Raw genomic sequence first — 24,642 nt, forward strand, 5'->3', positions numbered from 1 at the left:
GGCGATGCCATCAAGTCCCGGTGATGCCATCGAGTCCTTGCGATGCCATCAAGTCCCGGTGATGCCATCGAGTCCCGGTGATGCCAGTTACCGTCCCCACATGGGCAGCTGGGACATGACCCAGCCGTCTCTTGGTGTCTTCGATGGTCACCCCAACCTCACCTGCTCCTGCCTGCTCGATGCTCCAGGCCTGCCCAGCACTTCCACCATTGGCATGGGAATGGGAACACATGGTGCTGGAGGGGATCTGGTGTCGGATTTGGCAGCAGCGGCTCCGTAGCAGTGTGGGTCACGGTGCTGGGGAAGGGACACCCAGTGAAGGGCACAGGGACAGTCCCACGCAGACCCCTGGGACGAAGGCAACATGCCCTGCGGCCAGCAGAGCTGGCTGGGAGCTGCCAGATCCCACAGAATTGCCAAGGGGAACGCTCTGGTTCTGCTCAACCTCAGAAGCCAAGACCCAGGCCAGTACAAGTGCCTCTCCCCCAGGATCTCCAGGGCTAACTGGCCCAGTCTCTGCAGGGAAACCACCCTGCATCCCACAGCCCCCTCATCCCAAATTTACCATGGTTCCCTCCTTCCCCAGGAAACAATCCTCAGCCTGGGAAGTTCTTTCTGCATTTGTTTTTTATTAACCATTTATTTGTTTTGTAATTGTTTTACTCTCACATTACAATTCTGTGGGGTTTGGGGTTTTGGTTTTGGTTTTTTTTTTTAATATATTCATTTTTGTAAAATAAATAGGTAAGTGAACTTTTGGGTAGGAGGCTCTCCAGATTCATGGTTAAACTTCATGATTGAATCTCTGCACCAGACCCGTACAGCGCAGCGCTCGCTGAAAGCCGAACAGGCCGTTAGTTAAAAACCCACCTCCCGGCTGGCACCAGGGCAGCGTACCTGTGCCAGGTATTCTTGTCCCTTTAATGAATACACTGATAGAAGTTAAAAACCTATTGTCTGTCTGTCTGTGAGCTGTGTCTGTTAATTGGTTATGTGTAGGTCCCAAACTCTGGCTCCACGATGCTGCGGAGCGCAGAGGCTGGAGGAGCACGGGAGCTGCTCCATGGGTTGGGAAGAGCCACAGCTTTGTTAGACCATAATTATTAACTCTGAAGTGGACGTTAGGTAGTTTTTCTTCAGTTTAAAGCCTTTGATTCGTCATCCTGTGAAGTGGCGCTGGGCTCCTGCGACGGTGCTGAGGGTACAGACACAGCACCCAGGCTGTGGGACCCCTGCTCCACCTCCGCGGGGGAAGGACCCGCACGCCGCCGCTGCCCAGGTGTGAGCACAGAGGAAACAGGATGATCCGGTGTGAAAGGATGGACTCCCCTCACTGCTATTTCCCTGCCAGCCTCAGCAGAGTTTGCTGGGAGCCTGCAGACCCCGTGGTAGCGGCTGGAAGGAAAAGCGGAGACGTGTGGCCTCGGCAGGTCAGACTTTGTCACCGCAGTGACCTCTGCACAGTGCAAATTCTGTTCTCAGCCAGTGAAATCGTGTGGGCAGCACTGGAAAGAAATGTGCCCTTTGGCTTTGGCTGCCCCTTCTCACCCCCAGCCCCAGCCCTGCCATGGGACATAAAATTCCTGACTCGGCCATGGCCGGTGCGGAAGCCAGAGCAGCTTCTTCCCGGGCAGCTGGGACAAACGCTGTTTGGCTCAGTGCAGGGTGACCCGCTCTCTTCCACCTCTGTGAGTGATTCTCTTCGTGCCTGGCCCGTGCGTGGTCTCACACCCGGTTCTGCAGGGACAGACGGACAAGCCACGGCTGTGCAACACGTGTGCAACACAGTAGCAAGTGTGCAAATGCTCCTGCCCATCACCTTGCTGACTACGAGCACATGGGAGTGAGAGGAAAGCCCATGGCTTGAGCCCGGAGCCTCCCTCGCTGGGCAGGCAGAGCTCCCAGGCTGATGTGTGTGTGGAGTGCCCAGTGGGCAGGAGGACAGTGACCACAGGAGTAACAGGGACCCCAGAGACCTCCCCACCGGCACCATGTGGAAAGTGGTTATGAGTGACTTGCTCCAGGCTTGCTGGGACGTTCCAGGTGTCCGTTCTCCTCCTTCCCTCTCCCTCCTGTGCGTGCAACCTTACGGTACGGTGACATCCTGCCGTCTCCTTGGGATCCCTGCCTCCCCTCGCCTCCTGTCCCTGCTTCTTCCACAAAGGGGATGAGGTTCACGCAGAGGAGACACTTCCCTGCCTCCCTCAGCCCACGCCGTGCCGGAGCAGGAGCGATGCTCTGCGGATGGACAGCTCCGGGCTCGCTGCCGTGCCAGAGGAATTAGTTTGGCAGGGGGCAGGCGGCAGCTGGAGGGGTCCCGTGGTCTGGTCGAAGGTGCAGAGCTGTGAGTCCCGACTTCAGTGCTCAAAGCAGCCTGTGCTCCAGCAAAACGAAGAAACAAAGACTAAAACAAAACAAACAAAAAAGCCCTTTTGGAGGGTATTGCCTCATCCAAGCTCAGGAGCCGTGTTTCTAAACAGAGAAGCCAATCACTGGAAACAAAAAGAAAACGTTCCTGTTCTGGAGCTTTTAGAAGGCAGAGCCAGAGGGGAGAAAAAAGGGGGAAAAAAAGAAAAAAAAAGGAAAAATAAGGAGGAAATTGTCCTCTTCTCCTTGTCAAAATCATCAGTAGCTGAGTCAGGGGAAAAAAAAACGTTCAAGTTACGGGTTGCAGCAGCAGCCAACACTAAACATTCAAGTCGATGGTTTCGCTATGTACAGAAGATGGGTGGGACACGGCCCGGCCCGCTGGGCCTCCCCTCGCGCCGCGCCGCCGCCACGAGCCGTTATCTGATGCGCTTCTCCACCGAGTACACCGAGATGTAGTAGTCATTGCTCCCGACTGCCAGATGGGGCTGCGGAAAGAACACACCGGGGATGAACTGTACAGGTGTCAGGCGGTAGCGAGGGGCACGGCGCGGGCGGGGCGGTGACGGACGGCATTTTAAGCAGGAACACCCAGATGCTCGAAAGCTCTTGAAGAGCATCTGCCAACGCAGCTCTGACGACATTTCTGCCAGCACCTACCGCGGCTCGGCGAGTTATAGGCCCATTTCAGCCAGAGGGAAAAATGATGGGGGCTATTAGTTGTCAACTGGTAACATAATTTCTCTAAATGGCTGCAAATGTGCTAGTTAGGAACAGTCCGGACTGGAAATCAGCGCTCCCTGCACAGAGAGGCCTGGGAACGCTCCCAGCACAGAGAGGTGGGTGGGACAGAGCTCACTTTGTTCACTTATTTAAAGAGTGAAACATTTCCAGCCATCAGCTATGTTTTTCCCCTTAGTCCCCCAAGCTGCAGGACAGCAACCCCCAGGTTAAAGGCCTTGCAGGGAGCAGATGTCCATAAGGGAGGTGGGAGAACCATGTTGGTGCTCCTTCCCTGCCAACCCAGCGTGCCCACAGCTTCCCCATCACGTTACCTATCGAGGGGCCGCGTTCTGACCAGAGTCTCTAACGTTTCTACTTAAATGTCACCTTTGCCTCCTCTTGGTTTCCCCATCCTGTCACTTTGGTTCCTGTGGCTTTCAATCCCCTCTGTTCACTCTCATCCCTGAGTGAGCACAAGCCCATTGTGCAGATGGGCTCATGCCTCCCAATTAAGCAGCAACCGGTTTCTCCCGCTCACGCTGTCAGCAGAGCCACCCCAGCTGTGACAGGTTCCCAGATTTCCTTTCTACCCAGACTCTCTCTAGCCCATATCAGCTCAGGCCTTTAAATTCTGCCACCCTCTCGTTTCTCTGACGGGCAGTGCTCCTCCCACACAGCATCACATCTCCCTAAAGCCTTACATGGGGCAGTGCACGAGCTGCCCCAGAGGTGTGGGGCTGAGCCCACCATCTGTGACAGAAGGGGCACGGAGCAAAGCAGAACATAGCACTGCATGCAGGCTGCACCACACCTCAGCTCCAGGCAGGACACGTGGAGCTGAGCCAGGCCACGGAGCCACGGGCAGAAATGGGAATGGTGTATGGGAAAAGAGAGGCTACAGACCCAGTGTGGATGGAACGCCAGGCAGCTGATGGCTCCGACTCTCTGTCCCATAAAACCGTCGTAGTATTTGATGTTGTTGATCAGCTCCCCGTTTCCGTTGTAGATGGCAGTGAACTGATTCATTGAGCCACTGGAAGGGAAAGAAGAGAAGGCAGCACCAGGAGATCACAGAATCATAAGGTTGGAAAAGGCCTTTAAGATCATCAAGTCCAACCGTTCCTGTCCTGTGCTAAACCAGATCCCTGAGCACCTCATCTCCCCATCTGTTACACACACCCAGGGTGGGGACTCAGCCCCCTCCCTGGGCAGCCTGTTCCACGGCCCCACAACTCTTTCAGGGAAGAACTTTTCCCTCACATCTGAGCTGACCCTGCCCTGGTGCAGCTTGAGGCCATTTCCCTTTGTCCCACCTCCTGTCCCCTGGCTGAAGAGACCATCGCCCACCTCTCTGCACCCTCCTGTCAGGTCAGTGTAGGTGGTGATAAGGTCTCCCCTCAGCCTCCTCTTCTCCAGGCTGAACACCCCCAGCTCCCTCAGCTGCTCCTCAGAGGATTTGCCCTCTAGCCACTTCCCCAGCCTGGCTGCCCTTCTCTGGACTTGCTCCAGGACCTCCATGTCCTTCTGATGGTGAGGAGCCCAGATCTGCACCCAGTACTTGAGGTGCAGCCTCACCAGTGCCGAGCACAAAGACAGAGATGTGGTGCTAAGAACAATGTGTACCAAGCGGTTCACCCACCCAGTGCCCGATGGGTTCTGGTGACAGCGGGGGTACTGCCTCAGTGCTGGGACACTACAGCCCAGCTGCACCCTGTGACCCGTCTCTACTGCAGGCCTGAGCCAGAAAACATGAGGAGCTGACACATACACACATGGAGAGCGGATCCCCCAACAACCTCCTGCACGGGCGGCTGTGGAGCCGCTGCTGGTCCCCGCTGAGAGCCCAAAACCACAGATGCTGACTTGGAACTGGGATCTGAGGCAGGAGCACAAAGCCATGTGCCATCCCGTTAAGTCACCGGTGCTGAGGTTTCCCTGATGCACTCAAGGGATAAAATTCCTGAGCTGCAGCCAGGGGCAGGAAGCCACCGTTTGTGGGGAGGTTAAAAACACCAACCCAACCAACCAAACCCCAGGGCTGGTGTCCACAGAGACAAATCATCCTCTCCCTCCACTCCAGGGATGCAGGAGATGAAACCAGAACTTACCAGGCGAAGAGGTTGGCTTGTGGGTGAATGTCAAGGGCCGTCAGCCCTTTGACGATCTGAAGGACCTTCATGGACTCCGGCATCCGGGGGTCGAAGAACCGCACGTCTCCGTTCACGCTGCCAACACAGGAGTTCCACAACGTCAGGCACTGCCCAAACCAGAGCCCAGAGCCCCGGAAATCCAGCAGGAAAGACCCTGCACTGAGCAGATCAAGTGCCTTCCCAATACCAGTCATTCCTCGCTGGGAAGTGATCCCTCTGATAGACACCAGCCGAATCCTGTCTGTGAGCTGGGACAAGGGCACACCTTGTCCCTGGCTGAAGGTTTTGCTATGGTGCATCTGCTCTTCTGAGCTTCTTTCAGGAGACTGGTCGACTGATGCACCCAAATGCAAAGGGAAAAGTCTCTTATGGAGACTAAATTCCAAATCAACTCATCCCATCTTACTCTGCCAGCAGCACAATTATGGCTCCTGACACACACATGGCTATTTTTTCCCCCAGTCACTGATGGCTGTACAACCACGACTCACCCTGCCCAGTTTAAGAACAAGGGAAGGGTTGAGAAGCACACTGCTCATGGTTCCTTTGCCCTGGAATACCTAATACTGACCTAAAGGCTGTTGTGCAGGATCTGATATGTTATGGTAAGAAGCTGCAACTCCAGCTGTGACACAATTAAGCTCAAGACAAATTAAACTTGAGGTTGATTTAGATCTTAAAGACTCGGTGGGAGTGTTGACGGAGAGAGATGAAACACGAGGTGAATCCACTTGAAGCTCTGAGCCCCCATAAGGCGTGAAAATGGTTCTGAAGGTATTAGGAGACCAAGCAGGAGCTCTAAAATGGAAGTGAATTTCCACAATGAGGGACTGCAGAGGAAAACACATCCTGGTTGAGCAGGAACGGCTGACAGCAGCCTCACTACTCATCCAGGAGAGTCAGAAGGAGGTTAAGGACCTTTCCTAGCACAGCTGTCAGCCTGAGGAAAGCAGGGCCGCTGGTGAACCAGTGCCACGGCGGCACCAGCTCGTCAATGAACATGGCCAAACACAACCTCCCGTGGTGAACCAGCGCCGGGCAGTGGATCTGGCTCGGGCTCACTGGCTCCTGCCTGTGGTGCAGAGTGAACGCTTCACCAGGGCTCAGAAAGCTGTGGGAGCAACACAGCGCCTGGGGGTTCCCAGAAATGGTTGTGCCAAGACCTTGCTACCTCCCAATGTCAGCTTTTCTTGGATCTCACTGCCAACTGGAGAGAGTGGACTGGGAGGAACTGGGAGAAACTGAGCACAAAGGGGTTTGTCTTCCCAAAGCCAGCTCCTCTGCGCTGTGACCAGACCCATCCTTTGATGTGTGGCATTTTCTGACACCTCTCCAGTCCCTGGAGAAAGCACCACACAGAGACAGGCACCCAGGAGAGGGAGGAATCGAGCCCTCGGACCTGGCTGGCCCAGCACACAGGCCTGACCCCTGGGATTGTTGAAGATTACAGAAAGGAAGATTAAAAACTCTAATATGTGAGCTCACCAAATCTGGCAGCTGCAGCACGTAATCCCCTTTTGGAAATTCTTAATACATTTTTGCTGGTCCATCCCCCCACCTCAGGAATGTTCTGAAATCCCAGAAAATTACATTTTGTTTTCATTTTGTAATCAAGAAAAAAAGAGCCTCTTTGTGTGCAAACACAGTGGCTTTGTGACAATAAATTACATTCTGCTGTTCTTTAATGGCCAAGTAAGTATATGCTGCTCTCTCTGCAGTATTCACCAGGCAGCAGAAATGGATTTGTGTGCAGAAAATCGCTAGACAGCAAAGTAATCCTGCACAGCAATATGCCCAGCAGATGCAGCATCAACCTTCCTCCTCGTGCTCACTCTCAAACGACCCCACGGAGATGCTGGCAATAAAGAACCACCACCACAAGACACACTGTGTCTAGCTTCGGCCTCAATTCCTCCCTCACAATCCTTGTGAGAGCCATTTCAGCAGAGAGGCCTTCTTGTTTATTCTTAGGCCTTGCTAACAGGCTGCCAAGGAAAGCTTCACAGTTCTTTGCTGCTTTCTCTCCATCAGGTCTGGAGCAGGAGTTAATTACCAGAGAAAATACCCAACTAAAGAGCTTTACTCGCTGTACCTGAGGCAGATGTAACCAGGGCAAGTGAACTGTGCTTCAGAGAAACCAGCCTGATGGTAAAAACCTCTTTACCTGACGCTCATGATGTTGCCTTCAGGGTGTTTCTGCAGGTAGGCTTTGACCACCCAGGCCGTGTGCTCTCGGTACGTCATGACACGGCTGGGGAAGAAGCAGAGAGACATGTCGAAGGGGAGGAGGAAAGGGCAGGACCCCACCGAGCCTGGGAAGGACGGGTAGTTACCATTCACTCAGAGCCATCCTCCTGTCGAACACGCGGATGGAGCCGTCCCCCAGCCCTGCCACAATCAGCGACCGATGGGAATCACAGGAGAGGCTGGTCACACAGCTGTCGGCTCCGGTGGGGATATCCTGGGGGAAAGCACACAGAAGCCAAGCTGTGACCAGCACGTGTCTCAAGTCACTCAGCCTAAAGCTGACAGATCCTGTGTCCTCCTCGTTGTCCTTTCCCTGGTCTGTAAACCAGCCCAAGCCAAGGTTTGTTCCTGCCACCCACAACACTGACAAGGTTTCCTCTGGGATCTCCAGATGTGCCCAGAAACAAGGGGACGGCGACTCAGGGGACGATGGTCACACTTCTGTCACGTGCTGGAGCCACAAGTTCCACAGATGGACCCAAAGAGCCCGGCCTGGGGTGGGGGGATTCCCAGGAAGGGGAGGGGAATCCACCAAAACTGGCCTTTACAAATCATTCAGCGTTACAAACAACAACAGAGGCAAGGTCTCTTCTAGGAAGGAGTTACCATCATCCTCTGCTAAGAACACCCAACTAGCTAAACCCAATGGCCAGAGAAGTGATTTCTCCATGAACCATCTTTGCTGTATATGAGCCGTAAGCACCGTTGGAACGGCGGCAGCGACAGCGCCCATCTGGGGAGAGACATGAGACCAATGTACCTGCAGACAGCAGAAACTCAGCAGCACACACAGCCCAAGCACAGAGCACGCTCTAGGTACCACCGGCCATGCAAAAAGGTACAAAGCTGCAGGGTATGAGCCTGCCAGACACTGTGAGTACGAAAAAATGACGTGGGAAAAGAAGGCTGGAGCTTCCACTTGCTGTGGAATGGCTTGGAATACCCATGCCTGGCCTGAGGCTGCCAGCTGGAGCAGGTGAGGAATAGAATCATAGAATCACAGACTGGTCTGGGTTGGAAGGGACCCCAAGGATCAGAGAGCTCCAACCCCCTGCCATAGGCAGGGACACCAACCTCCAGGCCTGGAGCTACACAAGGTTGCCCAGGGCCCCATCCAACCTGGCCTTGGAACACCCCCAGGGACGGGGCACCCACCCCCTCTCTGGGCAGCCTGTTCCAGCCCCTCACCACTCTCTCTGTAAAGAACTTCCCCCTAATATCTCATCTAACCCTTCCCTCCCTCAGCTTCACTCCAACCTCCTTGTCCCGCCATTGTCAAGCCGATTCCCCTCCTGTTCCTCTTCTCCCTTCAGGTACTGCCAGGCTGCAATGAGGTCCCCCCACAGCATTCTCTTCTCCAGGCTGAACCAGCCCAGCTCCCTCAGCCTCTCTCCGTAGGGGAGCTGCTCCAGCCCTCTGAGCATCTTCATGGCCCTAAGCAGCCACAGAAAGAGGAAGGTACGGATCAGGAGACACGTGAGGTCATTTCACACCTCGCTCCTACTTTTGCTTCCGTGCATGTTCACCTTTCCCAGGCACCATCCACGGCCCCGGCTAAGCCAGGAAGCTGCTGGCTCACAGCACCGACGGTGGGGGTTGTTCTCAGGTGCTCCCTGCACTGCCTGCACCCAGAGCCTGTTCTTTGAAGCAGGAACAATCAGCAGAGGTGAAAATGAAGCACTTGCTGCATCAGCTACACCCCAAGTGCTCACAGAGGTTCTCTCTGTGTAGTTCAAAGAGCAGGGAGGCACCTTCCTCAGCCAGGCTGACACAGCTTCACCCCTCTCAGGGCTGAATTCCAGTGTAACCGAGTCAGGAAGTTTCAATCACTCGGATTTCGACACAACCCATCTTTGCAATTAAAAAAGAAACAAGGGGATCATTAATCATCATCATTTAAAAGACTTTCACCTCCTGCATCTCGCTGTTCTCTAATTTGCATTGAAAAAAATAATACGTGAAAGTAATTAAGATGAACATAAGCTTAATTATCCCGCATTGCAGGGTCAAAGTGTCGTAATTAATGTTCATCCAAGGGTAATTAATTTCTAGAAGCTTTGAAAACCAGTCCTCCTTTCTTCTCCAGCACGGTGGCTCCATCCTCACAGACCAGCTGCTGCGTCTCCTTGTCACTCCCAAGAAACTTCTGTTTGCTGACAGTCGACAGGAGTCGCTGCAGTGTCTGTCTGTCTGTCTGTCCCCCGCGGCACCGTGCAGGAAGATCTGTCCAGCTGCACCGGTGCTTCCGTGTTGCCTCATCTCACAGGTGAGACACAAACCCTGCAGCGTGCAGCCTGTGGAGCTCCCTGGGTGGATTTGAGGATGCTGCAGGAGCTGCTGGAAGGCTCACAGGCATCTTTGTGCTTGGATCCCTGGATCAGGCAGCGCAGAGCAAACTTCTGACCCTGGTTGGACTGGCCCAAGCTGGCAGCAGTTCCCTGGGGTGCCTGTGACCAGCACAGGGTTAGGAAATGTGCCTCTTTCTGTCCTGCTCAGCACCGCGTGGATGTGGCTCTCCTGAAAGCAGCCCTGGGGCTGGGCCGTAGGACCAGTGCAGTGTAGCAGCACTACTTCCTAATTAGCAATGTATGTGTGTCTGGAGAAGCAGAGATGGAGGCTGAGGGGAGACCTTATCACCACCTACAACTGCGTGGTTGTAGAGAGGTGGGTGATGGTCTCTTCAGCCAGGGGACAGGAGATGGGACAAGGGGAAATGGCCTCAAGCTGCACCAGGGCAGGGTCAGAGCAGATGTGAGGGAAAAGTTCTTCCCTGAAAGAGTTGTGGTGATGTGGAACAGGGTGCCCAGGTAGGGGTTGAGTCACCATCCCTGGATGTGTTTAAAAAAAGGGTAGATGAGGTACTTAGGGATATGGTTTAGCTTAGGACAGGAACGATTGGACTCGATGATCTTAAAGGTCTTTTCCAACCTTGTGATTCTGCGATCCTGTGTGAAGTCCGAGTGCTCCACCAGCAACCCGACTCACCCCATTTCCTCCGGGACCTTTTCAATTAGTGGCTAATAGGAAACCCTATCTGCATCCTGGTGCCTGCCCCCTGGATTTCCCAGCCTCGCCTTTCCCAGATGCTGCAGCACTCCGCCTGGGATATCAGCAGCAGCAGCTTCCTGGAAAGGCCTGACACACTCAGTACATGTGTGTTTTCATCTGTCTGGTACCAGGACTCTGCAGTGGGGAGGCAGAAGCTCCAGGACCTGGCAGCTCTTCAGACGAGCCTCAGATGTGTTGGCTGTGCTTGGGGTGACTTCCCACACGGGACGTGCGCCGGGTGGGAGGTGAGCGGGACACACACACAGATGTTACCTGTACTTTCATCTCCCGGTCCGTGTCCCAGATCCGGATTATCCTCACATCTCCCGATGTCATCAGCAGCCCAGTTTCTTGTTCCCAGTCAACCACCATTCCTGCTCCTAAGACAAAGCACAGGCAGGGCATGTAGATTAATCTCTGCGGCAGCGCAGGCAGAGCCGCGCTAATTACAACGGCAGCTTTCATCACCTCGTGCTACAGGAGCTCTCACTGTCAGGGGAAACTCAAACACACACATCCAGCCATCCTCCAACCCAGATCAAATCAGCTGGTCCTGGCTTTGAGCCCAAAACGTGGCTTTGAGCCCTTGCCTGGCTTAAGTGCTTGGAAAAACGGAGGCGAGGTGGTGAACGGGGTCTGCCAGGGATGCTATGGCTGGATTATCCACCACTTCCTGGGAGCCCTGACTGCTGAAGCAGACTGAGCTGCGAGCTGCTGGATCACCCTGAGTCCTCGTTCCAACAGGAGAACGTGGCTAGGGAGAGATGTTTCTCAACAAGGAATAGCAAAGTCATTGCTGCAAGACATGGAATCGAGCAGCTCAGCAGGAGTAAAAACCCCATTTGCTCTACAGAGAAGGAAAGGAAAGCACTGCAATTACGCTCGCTAAATGCATTTACGGGGGCTTTTGCTCCTCCTCTCTGAGGTTATAAACTGATTGTTGGGTGAAGCTCAGAAAAACGCCCTGGCCATTCTGCCAGAGAATTATGAGGGTTTTTCTGTGCCCCAAACACCTCCTGTGGGCACTGGCTCCCAGGCTGCACCAGCCCATGGGCAATATCCCAGGCAGAGTAAGCGTACATCACCTCCTTTCCCACCTGGGGGAATAAGACATCCAAATGCCATCGAGTGAGCATGGGACACGCCAGCATCAGAACAAGGCAGATACTGGGAAAGAGCTGGCAGTGAAACCCCTGACCCGGTGGGGGAAACTCTGAGGAACAATTCTCGAGCTGTACACCAATTATCTTTGGCTTTCTCTGCTGCAAAGGCTGAGCAAGCCCAGATCTACGAGTCTTCCAGAGACACTCTCACTCCTACCTTGAAACACAGCCAGAAAACCCGGGGAGGGAACTAGACAAGTGCTCCAGTTTTTGGGAGTGCTTTCATCTCCTGGGGCAGAGGTGGGAGCATCCTCCTCCCCTTGCAGGGCAGCAGCTCACCCTCTCTTCCACACCAAACCATGACTCTGGTGCCAAGAAGTGTTTTATAGCCAGGTGGAGCCCGGAGCCAGCGAGCACCCTGCACACAGCAGCACTGTGGGCTCTGGCTCTGTGCCCTCTGCAGCTGCCTTCAGTGGGATTCCTGTATTTCCACTGACACTCAAGGGACAAGTGCATGGCTTGCTTGTCCAGAAGGTTCAAAGGTGAGTTGGTCTCAGAATGGGAATTATCCCCCCTGGGAAGTGTGAGCCTACCCCAATGTTCTCTTTGTCACCAAAGGGCCGTGAGCTATTGTTACCGGGCCGAACCCCTTGAGAGGGCACAAAGGAAACCAGAAGCACCCCATAAGCACTGGGGTTTCTTCACAGATGGTGAAGTGACCTTGTTTTGCACAGATCCAGAGAAAATATTTTGCCTGGCTCCCCTTCCAAGTGGTTTCCTGATATTGTTGCACACCCCTGTTACTGACAGCCCATCATCTCAGCACGGGAAATCCAGGGCTCGCGGCTACGTGGAGAGCGTGGGCCTTTCTCCTACAAGTCAAATTGATTGCTACTTGGGATTGCTGGCAGCAAGGAGGGCTGCTGGAGATGCGAGGCACACAGGCAGGCAGTGATTCGGATGATAAACATCACTGAAGCGTTTTTCATTTGTCATCTTGTTTGTGGCACGTGTGACAAGATGAAGCTGGCGGGCCGAGACAGACACCGCCACTGCCGTTGCTGATGGAGTCAATGTGCTCCTCGGTTTTCCCAGTTACATTCCCTGGTTTGAAGACAGTGTTTGTCTACAGGCTGTTCAGCAGTGAGTCCCCAGGCTGCTGCAGTGCCAGGAGGGGAACAGAGACGGTGAATCCTGAGTGAGGGCTGGAGGTTTTGGTGCTCACCTTGCTGGGAGTGCAGATATTCAGCGATGCCAAGGCTAGGGAAAGCTTCACTGAGGGAAGGAGCTCCAGAGGGGTTTTAGCTTCTTGTGAGTGGCACAGAGATGTCCTGTGAGAAGTGACGGGGCAGAATGGACAAGGGTCACCCCACAGTGGGAGCAACAGAGCCCATAGGCAGGAAGAAAAGAGAAGGATGATGTAAGCACACGGTGCAGCTCATGCCTTTCGTGTAAGACCTCAACAGTCCAGGGAAGGGAAAACCTCTGCTCTCAGGATTGTGAAGTGCAGTGTTTTGATCCTCCCACAAGGAGGGATCTTCCCCTTCTGTCAGACTTACTCCTTTAGGAAAATACAGAGTATCCTTTGCTGCTCCCAAAGCACAGCGCTCGCAGGTGGCCTGGGCAGCCCCAGGCCAGAAGTGGGTGAAGGAAAGGGGGCAAGGGGAGCCCAGGATGCAAAGGAAAGGCTAAACCAGGATCCCAATGTGCCTGAGAAGAAGAAAAACCTTTGTACATAAACTTAAGTTGTTTGGAAGCACGTGGCAGGGAAGGAAGGCTTCCTCTGGTTGGAAAATGGTTGATTCCAAGACGACCCAGTACGACATGAACTGTAAATACCTGAGCGTATCTCCATACGGGGAAATGTTTTCACACTGGAAATGATACACTACTGGCTCAGGTTTGTATGCTGAATTCCTGGTACTCTGGGATGAGAAGCAAATGTGGGACTCAATACTAATTGTCATTTCCTTTTTAATTAACAGAGGTCCTTCTCCAGGATGTCAGCACCGAGACTGCAGCTCACCTGCCGTGTTCCGGCTTGTGGGTTTGGCAGCCGAGATGCTTCTCAGCCTTGTCCTGCCAAAGAGGTAAGGCGCTGTGCCAGCCCGCGGCGCCCGGCTCTGCGCTCCCAAGCTCCCACCTCCCAACAGAAACGGAGTGAATAGGGGGGGAACAACACCATGACACCAGTGCAACTGCCTGCTGAAGGCTGGAGGGGACGCAGGGGCACTCACAGAAGCCAAGGAACTGCCGAAATGGGTGCCTGTCCCAACAGTACACTTCCAGCATCGTTAGTTGAGACTGCAATTTTCCCATCAGGAATGTTATCTGCTCAGTTAACAGACAACAAACCTTCTACCCTTCAAGAGAAGAAATGTTCAACTGTTTTTCTGGGTTTTATGGGATTTTTTGGGGAGAGTTTTTACCAGAAGTAGTTACCATGCTGCAGGTTAACACACAAGGCATCACACACTGACAGTTGAATGCATGTGTGTGCCTTCAGGCTGTAACCTCCTATGGCTGTTCCCAAAGGATCCCCCTGAGCAACAGATACTTGTCCGGATGGGACAGCGTCTTTGTATCCATTTCAGTACATAACACCGGTGAGTTCTGAGTGTCCACACTTATTTTTATCCTCACTGGAATGTGGCCAACCTGTAACTTGGCATTTCCGTGGATCCAGGAACAGGCAGAACAATATAAGAGCATCTCAGGTTCCAACTGGCAGTTTTCTAATCAAGGGCCCTCCTGGTTGAGCAGTGAGGTGCATCACTGCTTTCATTTCAGGAAGCAGTGGGAGGGTTGTGTGACCTCAGTCATCGTTCACTTCTACGACATCCTTTCAAAAAGTGTCGCTCAGTCTGTGCCAAGGACTAAGTGCAGGGAGGGAGAAGAGTTGCTGGGATGTCAGGAATCCAATTACAAGAACACAAAACCCCTGGAGCTGCGATTTCTTCAATTATTTTATTGCTATTAAAAATCTGACCAGAAATAAGGTGCTTCTGCCAAACTTCTGGACAAGACATCAGCCCTCAGGGAGGGGTGGGAAGACTCACTGGACTTTTCTCTCTCCCTCTGGTTCTTCAGTATAAGCTTTGTTTGAGTCTGATCATTTGACCAGCTCCTTTTGGGGGTCAGAGCTTCTCCCCTCTGCCTGGGCTCCTCTCTGCCCCAACGCAGTTCCCCACAAAGCTTCCCTTCCAGCAAGCTGCTTGTGTTTCTTTATAAAATTCCAGGTGGGAGAGGGTGAGGAGGGATCACTGACTGTCTGCTTGGAGTCAGCCACACTCAAAGCAGTGCAGAGCCTCCAGAGGCCAAGGTCCAGTTGTTCTGCAGAGCAGGTGCAGAGCCTCCAGAGGCCCAGGACTGGTTGTTCTGCAGCGCAGGCATCCGACGCCGTTCCCTTTGTTTCGGAAGCCGCAGGAGAGCGGGAAGGAAGCAGGGAACTGGCAGCATGGTGTGTTTTTTCCTTGCTTGGCATCAGTATCCATTTTCTGGAGGTAAGACAGATTACAGCCATTTATGTATCAGCACCAACAGCCCCCAGGAGACAGCGATGGATGGAGGCGGGCGCAGGTCAGATGGCTGTTCTCTCGTTAACACTGACTCCTTCGCATCGCCCGCGCGGTGACACCGAGGGAGGGAATGCAGCGCCGTGTTGAGACATCCCAAGAGAGCTCTGACAGAGCAGGAGGTGAAGCAGCCTGGGCAGAGGGTCACACCAATCCATCTCCCTACAGCAAAGCAGCCTTCGCAGTGCTGAGCGTGCTGGCTGCGGGCTCTGCTCTGGGCTGATTCCTGCACAGCACCAGGACCATGAAGCCATTCATTATCTCCCTCTAATTTACCAGCGACCCAAACACGGTGGTACCCGGGGATCCGGCAACCAGCGCCGGTGATGGGAGAATGAAGAGACAGACCCCAACCTTTCTTTGGGTAGAAATCCTTCACAGCAGCCTAAGCAAGGAGATGTTCTGTGTTTCATTAGACACTGCCGACGCGTTCCTCTGCCAGGCAAACAGCTCAGCTCCGTGTTTTCAAGGCTTCTTCAATCCTTTTGCTGCACTTTCCACTCGCAGGGCAGTATTGATCCAGCCAGGGAGGGGCTGCATTTCCTTAACCTTCAGCTCCCTGGTTTACTGAGCAGGGACTTCCCTGGCTAATTTTAGTCTTTCCATTTGCCAGTGGTGTTTTGTGTGACATGCAGAGCAACACACCAGCTCTGCTGATTCCCATCCCAGCGCTCTGGCTCTGAATGGTGAGGGAGAGATCCGTGAAGACCTGGAGCTCCAGCTCCAATCACACCCCTTGCCATCACCTTCCCCCTGTTAATTATTACAGACACACTCAGCTCTTATCAGTCAGCAAATAGTAGTAATTGATGAATAACCCATGATGACTATGTCAACATTAACATCCGTGGACACGCATGCACACAGAGATGCCCTGACACATCAGCCATCTGTTCCTCCCCAGAGACCTTGGTGGCAGAGGAGGGGGCCAGGCTCCAGAGCTCTGCGCAGTCCTGGCTTCTACAGATGATGGCTGGGGAATTCCTTTGCCTTCCTTCCAGGTGGAAGGACTGAATTTGTAAAATATATTAGGTATATCCTTGCCAAAAGTCCACTATTCCAAACCGCCTGGGAAAGGTTCATCAGCTTCTCTTCACAAGATCTTTACAGCAGAAGTGTTTTACCAATAAGCCCCAGTAAAACCCATGGAAGCTGAACGGTCTGGAACCTGTCATTCAAACCCTTTTGTCCAGGGAACCTTCTGGGACAGAAAGCTGCACATCCCACCCAAACCTCCTCTCACTGTGGAAAGCTCACACAACACGAAGATGCTCTTTTCCCACCGGCTGGCTACGCTCACCCAGAGAGCACAGAAACCCTCCCTGCCTTTCTCACTGCTGTTACGGCCACAGACACAAGGAACAGGAGAGGGAGAAGCAGCAAAGCTTTCCAGGAACCACAAGGACCCAGCAGTTATTCAAACAGTGACAAAAATCCAACCAACCGGCCCAGAGGCAGGCGAGGAGGTCCTTCCCACCCCAGCTGATCGTAGGTAACAGGAAAGAAAGCACTCACCTCCCTGTTTACTTCTGTCAAGATAGATTGAAACCCTTCGGGCCAGACCTGTGAGAAGACAGGGATTAAGGGGTTGATGCTAAGGGTGAGTTGGTCAGCCAGAGCAAAAATAAATCTTAAAAAAGGATTAGAGAAAGCAACTCAAATTAAAGGAAAGCACACACAAAGGAGAAGCAGAAGCACCGAGAGCAGCACATGCCTCCAACCCAGAGCGCAGGCACTCGTTCAGTCACAGCATCCCCCGGGAAGCCATCAACGGTGGCACTTGTTGTGTGTGAAGCAGCTATGCTGGCTGGCTGACAGCAGCACAGACCTGACATTCCTTCTGCAGGATCTGCTCCCTGCCCTGAAGGGAAATGCATCAGGGAGCCAGAGACAGAAATCCGGATTCTTCGAGCACAGAACATGAGGCTTCTGCCGTGGAAGGTCTGAGTCCCCGCAGTGAGCACCTGTACCAGGGGATGGCTAACTAGCATGTGGAGAGTGCACTGATTTTAGGGTGGTCCATTTGAACAACCCCAAGTTAGCCCCAGACACAGCCTGGTGTCTGGCCATGAGGCGGTATGAGAGCATGGCAGGGAATGGGGAAGCGAGGAACACCTTGGGACAACCCTGGAGAATCATAGGGAGCTCCAGGCGTTCAGGGAGAGCCAGAGCTGAGCCCTTTGGTGCTCCTCTGGCACCCTTTGAGTTCCTCTTGGCCAAACCAGAAGAGGGGAACAAGGCCGGCGCCTGTGGTAGCACAGAAGGAGCTGGGGAGGGAAGGGCTGAGCAGTACTGGCAACACGAGGCAGCTGTCACACCTTGGTGTCTTGCCAGGCTCCAGAGCTGCTGCTGTACAGCTTCAAAGGACAAAGCTACTCCAGCCAGGTGTTTGGGGCTCATGGCAGAGGGACAATACCAAACATGTTGGTTTTGTTCAGAACCAGGAGCATGGCCACTTCTCCTGAGAGCCTCAGAGTGGCTCCAAACCAGCCCTCGTGCGGGCACCAGGCGGTGGGTCCCTGGAAGCTCAGGCCATCACACTGCTGTATGGAAGGTGCCAGGATCCCCAAAGCCTCCAGCTGTGAGATCTCAGCCTCAGAACACGTCAGATTTAAGCTCTTCCTGTAACGCTCAGCAGAACACACTCAGGTTTTCCTCCATCTTTGCAAACACTGAGCTGTGTTTCCAGAAAAACCCCACTATTCCAAGAGGGGGTCTGTCTTTTTGTCAGCCCCTCCACCCCTCACACTAGAGATTCCCAGTTGTGGCTTTATGCTGGAGCACCTGGTACCACTGCTGCTTTAAACACCCTGATTTCGATGGGAAGAGACTTTCTCAGAGCATCCTGAGTACAGATCTGAACAGGACCGAAATCAACAGGTCTCATACTGGAAATAAGAGGGTGCCCACCCAACAGTGTGCCCGTGTTTAAATGAAGACTCATTCACCCTGAGCCTCAAGTCAACTACTAAGTGCAATGAACTGGGGCCAAGTTTCACACACCAACGTGGCAGGATCAGCTCATTTCTCTTGCCTTGGGCTGCACAACACAAGTGTGTCCTTTACAGAGCAGGAAGGTTTGTGTTCTGTGCCTTGCTCCAGGCTGCTCCCCACCTCAGAGCACATTTCTGCTGACCTCCTGTTATTCTGACAAGGTGAGGATGCTTTTCAAGCTTCCAAAGGATGTATTTGTGTATTTTGCATGTTCCTCCCTCCTCCTGTAAGTGGGAAAAGTGCCTTGGAAAGGCAGACTTCTGGCTGCTGTCAAAAGAACTATTAAATTCAGAGATGCATATGACACAGTGGGGGAAAGGGTGAGAGAGGAGAGAAGGAAATCAGTAGCAGGAGCAAACAAACTCCCGTAAAAACCCTGAGCTCTACAGCTTTAAAGATGCATCTTCAGTTTTATGAGCCAGTGCTGGACCCCAGCTATGGCCGTGGCAGCAAAAGGTAACAGTTCAAGAGTCACTTCCAAGGGTACTCGATCCACGTGGCTCTTCTGAAGCCACTACACTCATTCCTCTCTCCACAAAGAAATCTGACCTCTTTTTCTGAGCCTAATTCCGTTGCTCCAAAGGTGGGAGGCAAAGCACACAGGAGTCAGAGTTCCTAACGCCGCAAGGGAAAGAAAAGGGACAGGGGAGGAAGAGCAAATCTTGAAGATGGCACTCCTGTTTGGGCAAGTGCAACCATTCAACTCTTCAAGCTAAATCAGCTCCTGCCTCAGCTCTCAACCTATTTTGCCATCTCAACCATCAACTCTAATGCCCTTCTGGCTCTTCTAAAGGCCTGTGGGGCGAGGCACTTACAGCAGAAGCTACATCATGGCAAGGGGCTCGTGGGGAGTAAGGCAGGGAAATGGGCTTGGCCTGCAGGAGTTCATCTGGCAGCCAGGAGCACCCTCTGACAGCCGGGAGCACCCTCCTGAACACAACTGATGCTGCAGCACGAAGCTGGCGATGGGAGCAGTGTAGGGGAAATTCCTTGTTGTTCAGGTAAATCTGTTACCAGCACCAAGGAAGGGAGATCCTGAATCCAGGGATGACAAACATTAACCAGCACCCTTCAAGGAAAGGAATTACAGACCCACCAAACGACACCGCAAGACGACTACCGGGCACTTGCCATCAAGGAGATCCAGACCTTGCACCACTCGGCACCGCTTTCCTCCTGCTTTTACTGACATCTCTGTGAAGGGCAGGGTTTGGCCACGGTGATTTTCACAGTATGCTGCAAGCTTCCAGCAGCTTATAATCAGTTCTGTGCACACAGAGCCCAAAGTTGCCTCAATGACAGTTCCACTTCCCTAAAACACCAGCCACGAAGCAGGGGGTGTTGTGGAGAACACAACAGCGACGAGCTCAACGAGGCAGCACCACTGAGCTCCAGCGACCAGCTCGAAGGGCCGCGTCAGGCTCCCGTGATGAACCACATCAGCTCAGAAATGAGAACTGTCAGATTTTAAGGTCAGGATGAATTATGATGGTCGTCTTGTCTGACCTCCAGCACAGCACAAACCAGGGAGCCTCAACCCAGCAATTCCTGCGTCAAGTCACAAGCGCTGATTGAACCTTGATTAAAAATACTCAAGTCACAGAAAATCACCACCAGAGCGCTGGAACATTACTGGGGCTCGGAAGGACAAATCATCCACCTCCTTTAATGTCCTAAAACACAGCTCAGGGTTACTCAAACTGCTCTTCTGGTTTCCCCCTGTGTGTGGCTGGATGCCAGTGCTCCTTTTTACAGCTTTTTCCATCCAACTTTGCTAATATTGTGGGCAGGACAATGTCTAACTGTGCTGTCCTTCTGCATGTGTCAGATTTAGATGGCATTTTCTCCTGCCACCTCCTGACCCACAATAAACAGCAAAGAATAACTGCCAAAATTTCAGCTCAGGCTAAGGGAGGTCACAGGTGCAACATGCAAAGCTGTGCAAAGGCCGAGCAGCCCGGCAGAAGGAAAAGGCGATACGGGAGCCGCTCTTCCACCCAAAGGAGAACCACCACCTCCTGCCACGCCGACCATGGAGCAGAGCAGTGCCTGGTGCCACCGTTGTTCTACAGTTCTCTCCTTAGGAACACAGTTAAGAGGGATGCTTGGGAAGCCAACTGATGTCAAGTGTGTAAAGGACAAGGAGTTTGCACCCTTCTGCTCCCCAGCAAGAGGCTGCTCTGGGTGTTCTTTGGTGTGTGTGTGAGGCTGCTGTGTTGGGCTTTTGGTTTTGTCAGTTTGTTTTGTGGGAACTGGAAAAGTAATTCCTCACCAAGAGCTGGCAAAAGGTCATTCCAGAAGGCAGAGACTGTTGAACAAGGATGTTACTGGCAGCTGAAGTTGAGAACCCCATTTTACTCTCCCCATCCCTAGAAAAATACCCCAGCATCACAAACTATTCCCCCATCACCAACAAAACTTCGTGGGACCCACCTCGTGTCGTTGGCAGCATGTCTGACAGCCCCTGCCAAGCAGTTACCATCTCTGGGTTCTTCTCCAGGTCTGCAAAGTTCTTCCACACCCTGATGGCACCATCATCTTGGGGAGCACAGAGGAAGAGAATGCAATGCAAGGTCACTGATGATGCAACACTTGTAACAACTCGTGCACAACGAAGGAAGAACAGAATCAGAGCTGCAGTCACGCAAACTCCAAAACTGAGTGTGTCACTTGAACTTCATCCCTCTTATCAGAGCTGTTTTTCCTCTCTAATCTTGCATCCAGCATCCTACTGGGAGCTGTTCTGGAAGAGCTTTGCTCCTTCCCTCAAATAACACCTGACATTAGATGTCACTCTGTTTCTTTGGCCCATTAATTTTCTCTAGGACTCGTGTCCGTCCTCCTTGCTGCTGGTGTGAGAGCCACAAAAGTACCCTACTAAACACAAGGTACAGCCCCTCAGAAGCAACTGAATCAAAGCCCGGCCCATCAGCAGAAAATCTTTTGAGAACACTGTGTATTTTTCAATTTGTTCCCCATCTGTGAAACTTTTGTGCTAAGAATCAATAAATTGAAAGGAAAATGTCCTAAAGGCCCTCTCAGCTCCTCTTCCACCTCTCTTAATTATACCCAACCTGTACATTTCAGCATGAAGTTTGAAAAGCTATTGAGAACACTCAGGCTGACAGGTTTAGAATGGTTCCTGGGGAGAGAAGTAGACCGTACTCACAGCTTTACAGACCAATGAATGGGAAAGAACTCTTCACGCTACCTTCCGTGATGCCACAGGGCATTCTGGAGAACTGCTTCCCCTGGGTGAGATACAGGGACCGGAGAGAAGCCCCAAACCACCTGAGAAGTTTAGTGCTTAAAATAAGCCCTGCCTGCTCTAGGCTTAGAACAGCAAGAGTAAGAGAATTTGATTTCTTCTACTTTGTTTGCAGCACGATTTCCTCTCCAGCTCTAAGACAGCAGCTTTTAGCCAACTGAATTCCCCCCGGCGAGGTACTGCATGGGAGGAGGTTACCACGAACTGGAAACTGCTGGTGAAGGCTCAGAGCGACGTAACAAAGCTGGGACTGAAATAGTTTCAGCAAGTGATGGACTTGTGAGGCTCCTGAGAACCTCTGCAGTGCTTCCTTCAGCAGTTGAGAGATTTCAGTACTGCCAGAAACAGCTTCCAGGTCCGATCCTGGAAATGTCTCCTCAGCTGAGACCCGGCGTGTGAGCCCCAGGGCAGGGAAAGCTCAGGCTGAGCCACATCCACAGAGGGGAGAGCAATGGGACCAGAATAGCTCACGTGGACTTGAATTCTGTCAAGGTCCCCCCACTCCTGCCTTGATATGGGGGAAAATATCCACTTGCCTGTGGCAGTCAGCAGCAAGGAGCAGTCCTGGCCGTTCAGGTACTCCATTGCCGTGATCCTCGTGTACCGAGGGTTCCCGTTGTGGAAGTAGTCCAACTTTTCCAACTTCTCCCAGTCCCAAAAACTGGGGGAGGCAAAAAAAAAAAATAATCCCATCAGTTCTTAGTCCTCTGTGCATGCTAGAAAAGAGATCTAATTACAGCCAAACAAAAGGTTATGTACACTGGATACCAATTCAATTGGGCTTTCTCCTTTGGTTTTCAGCGCTCCACAAAAGAAATGGGGTAAGAGTCCAACTTTAAGGCACTATTGTGAAGGTCAGGATTCCCCAGTGCAGCCCCTCCCAGAGAAAAGGACTTGGTGCAATGGTTACAACTATGGCCCTGAGCTCCAGGAGGGCTCTGCGGTGTCCCGTGCCCTGGGGAGGGAAGGATGGCTGTGGAGGGGAGTGTCTGCTGACAACACTCACCAGATGCTGTCTTTGTCGGCTACGGCGATGCAGGGTGTGAAGGGGTGGAACTTCACCACGGAGGGAACGCCGGGGTTCCTGTTGAGGAAGATCTGATCATCCAGCCGGGAGATACCTGTAGGGACAGGAGGCAGCCACGGCTCAGTGCCTGGGCACATCCCACTGATCCCTCCAGCTCCCCAGAGCCACGTGTCCCCACACTCCTCCACTTCCCCCAGTCCTCGCCAGCAGACCCGACGCTTTCCTCCTCTGAGAGCCTCTCACACCCGTTATCAGCAGCCCCGACTCCTCTGTGCTGAAGGGTAACATGGCTTAGGGTACGAATTAAAAGCACCAGGGGATCCTTGGCTTTGGCAACCGGAGAGGATGCAGCGGGCAAGCACAACTGAGCCCAGAGAAATCCCAGTTTGCCTCCACACAAACCCCAACACGATGTTTTCAATTAAAAAAAGCAACGACACTCTTTCTAACTTCAAACACAAGACTTCACTTTAGCTGGTGGATTATTTATTTAACCTTCTGTTTCAGTTCCCTTTAAATTTTAAGTTAATTTGGAAATTAAAAATATATTTTCCATGGAGACACTAAAATGATGGTTAAAGACCTTTCCCATCTTCTCTTCCCAAGAGTTTGCAATTCCCAAACAGTTTTGGTACCGCTGACACTGCAATTTTCTGGCACTGTATGAATTTATCATGCAAAACCACAAGCCCAGGAGACATTTACTCAGTTCCAGTTTGTTTTAGAACACATCCATTTAATCTAATTTTCATTAGAAGACTGTAAACCTATTTTAATTCCATTTAATATTTCACATTTTGGGGTTTTTTAAATGAATACCAGCATTTTAGTCACTCAGGTCAAGCAAGCAAATATGAATGCTAGCTAGAAAAAGATTTAACTTCTTCAGGCAAGCATGAAAAATCCCCTTCTCTGTATTCAGAGAGCTCCCAAGCCATCTCCTGGGCTCCAGTTTCCCTTATACACTACTCTGGTTTATGCCATTCTGCAGTTTCCCAGCACTAAGCTACCCACTGAGCTGACTGGAGCCCGGCAAACCTCCCAGCAATGAGAAACATGCAGGGGGCTGAGCCTGGGGCAGTTCTTCCTTCTGGAAACTACCATTTCCAGCTCTGCATGCCCCAGGGAGCAGCCCAGGAAAGAGCAGAACCCCCACCATGGGGCTGTGCCCCGGGGATGCTACCAACAGGATGCAGGAGAAGAGCATCCGATGCCAGCGCTGCTCAGGGCACACAAGCAGGAAGACTTGAGGAATGCAGAACCCTGAGGGCACTTTGTTGGGCTCCACTTTATTCCTGTGCTAAAGGAATCCCAGCCCGACTGCTGCCTCACAGAGGCACAGAGAGGCCTTAAAAAAGCCAATCAACATTCTGGAGACACAAACCTGAGGCACGAGGGGACACGTATCAGCACACACACAAAGCCAGACACACAAATATTAAGAACATAACAGGATATAAGGGGTAAGTGATCACATACACTGTTCAGCAGAGTGGGGAATGGCACAGACATCACTGAGATGCTTTGTGAGCATATGGAGGACGCAGCCAGCAGCTTAACAGGGCTGGTTTGCCATGACCAGCCAGCTGAACAGCGTCTGGACACATCAAACCCTGCCTGAGCCTACCTAACCAGACTGTGGCTCTCAAGTTTATCCTACAATATCCTGCCTTCTGTCCCTTTAAAACCCAACCTGCAATGTCCACCTGGACTTTACAGGACAGGGAGGAAAAGCTCAAGTGGTAAATCAATAGGATCTGTTAAGGGCCTCTGAATTATCCATCTCACGCTGGCTGCTCTGGCTCTGGCTCTTGCGGAGGGTTGAAGAGCTCAGCTCCTGCCACCAGCCACGAGAGCCTGGGAGCCAACTGCACTGGAGCTGGGATGCTGTTGACTCCCAAAAGCGGGGAAGCCTGATGTCACAGCACGCTCCCTCCTCCCTCAAAGAGGTCGCTCCTCTTTGGCTTCTCTGCTCCTGCATCAGACTCGACAGCTACAGCCTGGTGCTACGCTCCAGCCGAACGCTCCTCGGGTGGCTGGCCTAACACCACCCTGAGTTCAGCTGCCAAAGGGGAAGGCAGACATTCAGCAGCTCGAGCCATCGCCTCCCCAAACTGGTGCCTCCAGCACGGAGCTCGGG

At 52.6% G+C, this 24,642-nt stretch overlaps 1 protein-coding gene across 2 annotated transcripts in view; it reads right to left on the bottom strand.

Moving 5' to 3' along the window:
* Window positions 1-621: 621 nt before the first annotated feature.
* The window catches only part of RPTOR (regulatory associated protein of MTOR complex 1), a gene marked incomplete at its 5' end in the record, with an annotated part of 145,571 nt that continues 121,550 nt past the window's right edge, over window positions 622-24,642 (bottom strand). For both annotated transcript variants that reach the window (XM_084273382.1, XM_084273381.1), the window contains 9 exons: window positions 622-2,855; window positions 3,994-4,123; window positions 5,199-5,315; window positions 7,405-7,491; window positions 7,574-7,701; window positions 10,809-10,915; window positions 20,641-20,745; window positions 22,012-22,136; window positions 22,482-22,596. In XM_084273382.1, the coding sequence (XP_084129508.1) occupies window positions 2,787-2,855; window positions 3,994-4,123; window positions 5,199-5,315; window positions 7,405-7,491; window positions 7,574-7,701; window positions 10,809-10,915; window positions 20,641-20,745; window positions 22,012-22,136; window positions 22,482-22,596 (983 nt within the window). In that variant the 3' untranslated portion in view covers window positions 622-2,786. The remainder of the gene's footprint in view (window positions 2,856-3,993; window positions 4,124-5,198; window positions 5,316-7,404; window positions 7,492-7,573; window positions 7,702-10,808; window positions 10,916-20,640; window positions 20,746-22,011; window positions 22,137-22,481; window positions 22,597-24,642) is intronic.

The sequence above is a fragment of the Gallinula chloropus genome, assembly GCF_964237585.1.
Source record: "Gallinula chloropus genome assembly, chromosome: 20".
Taxonomy (NCBI): Eukaryota; Metazoa; Chordata; class Aves; order Gruiformes; family Rallidae; genus Gallinula; species Gallinula chloropus.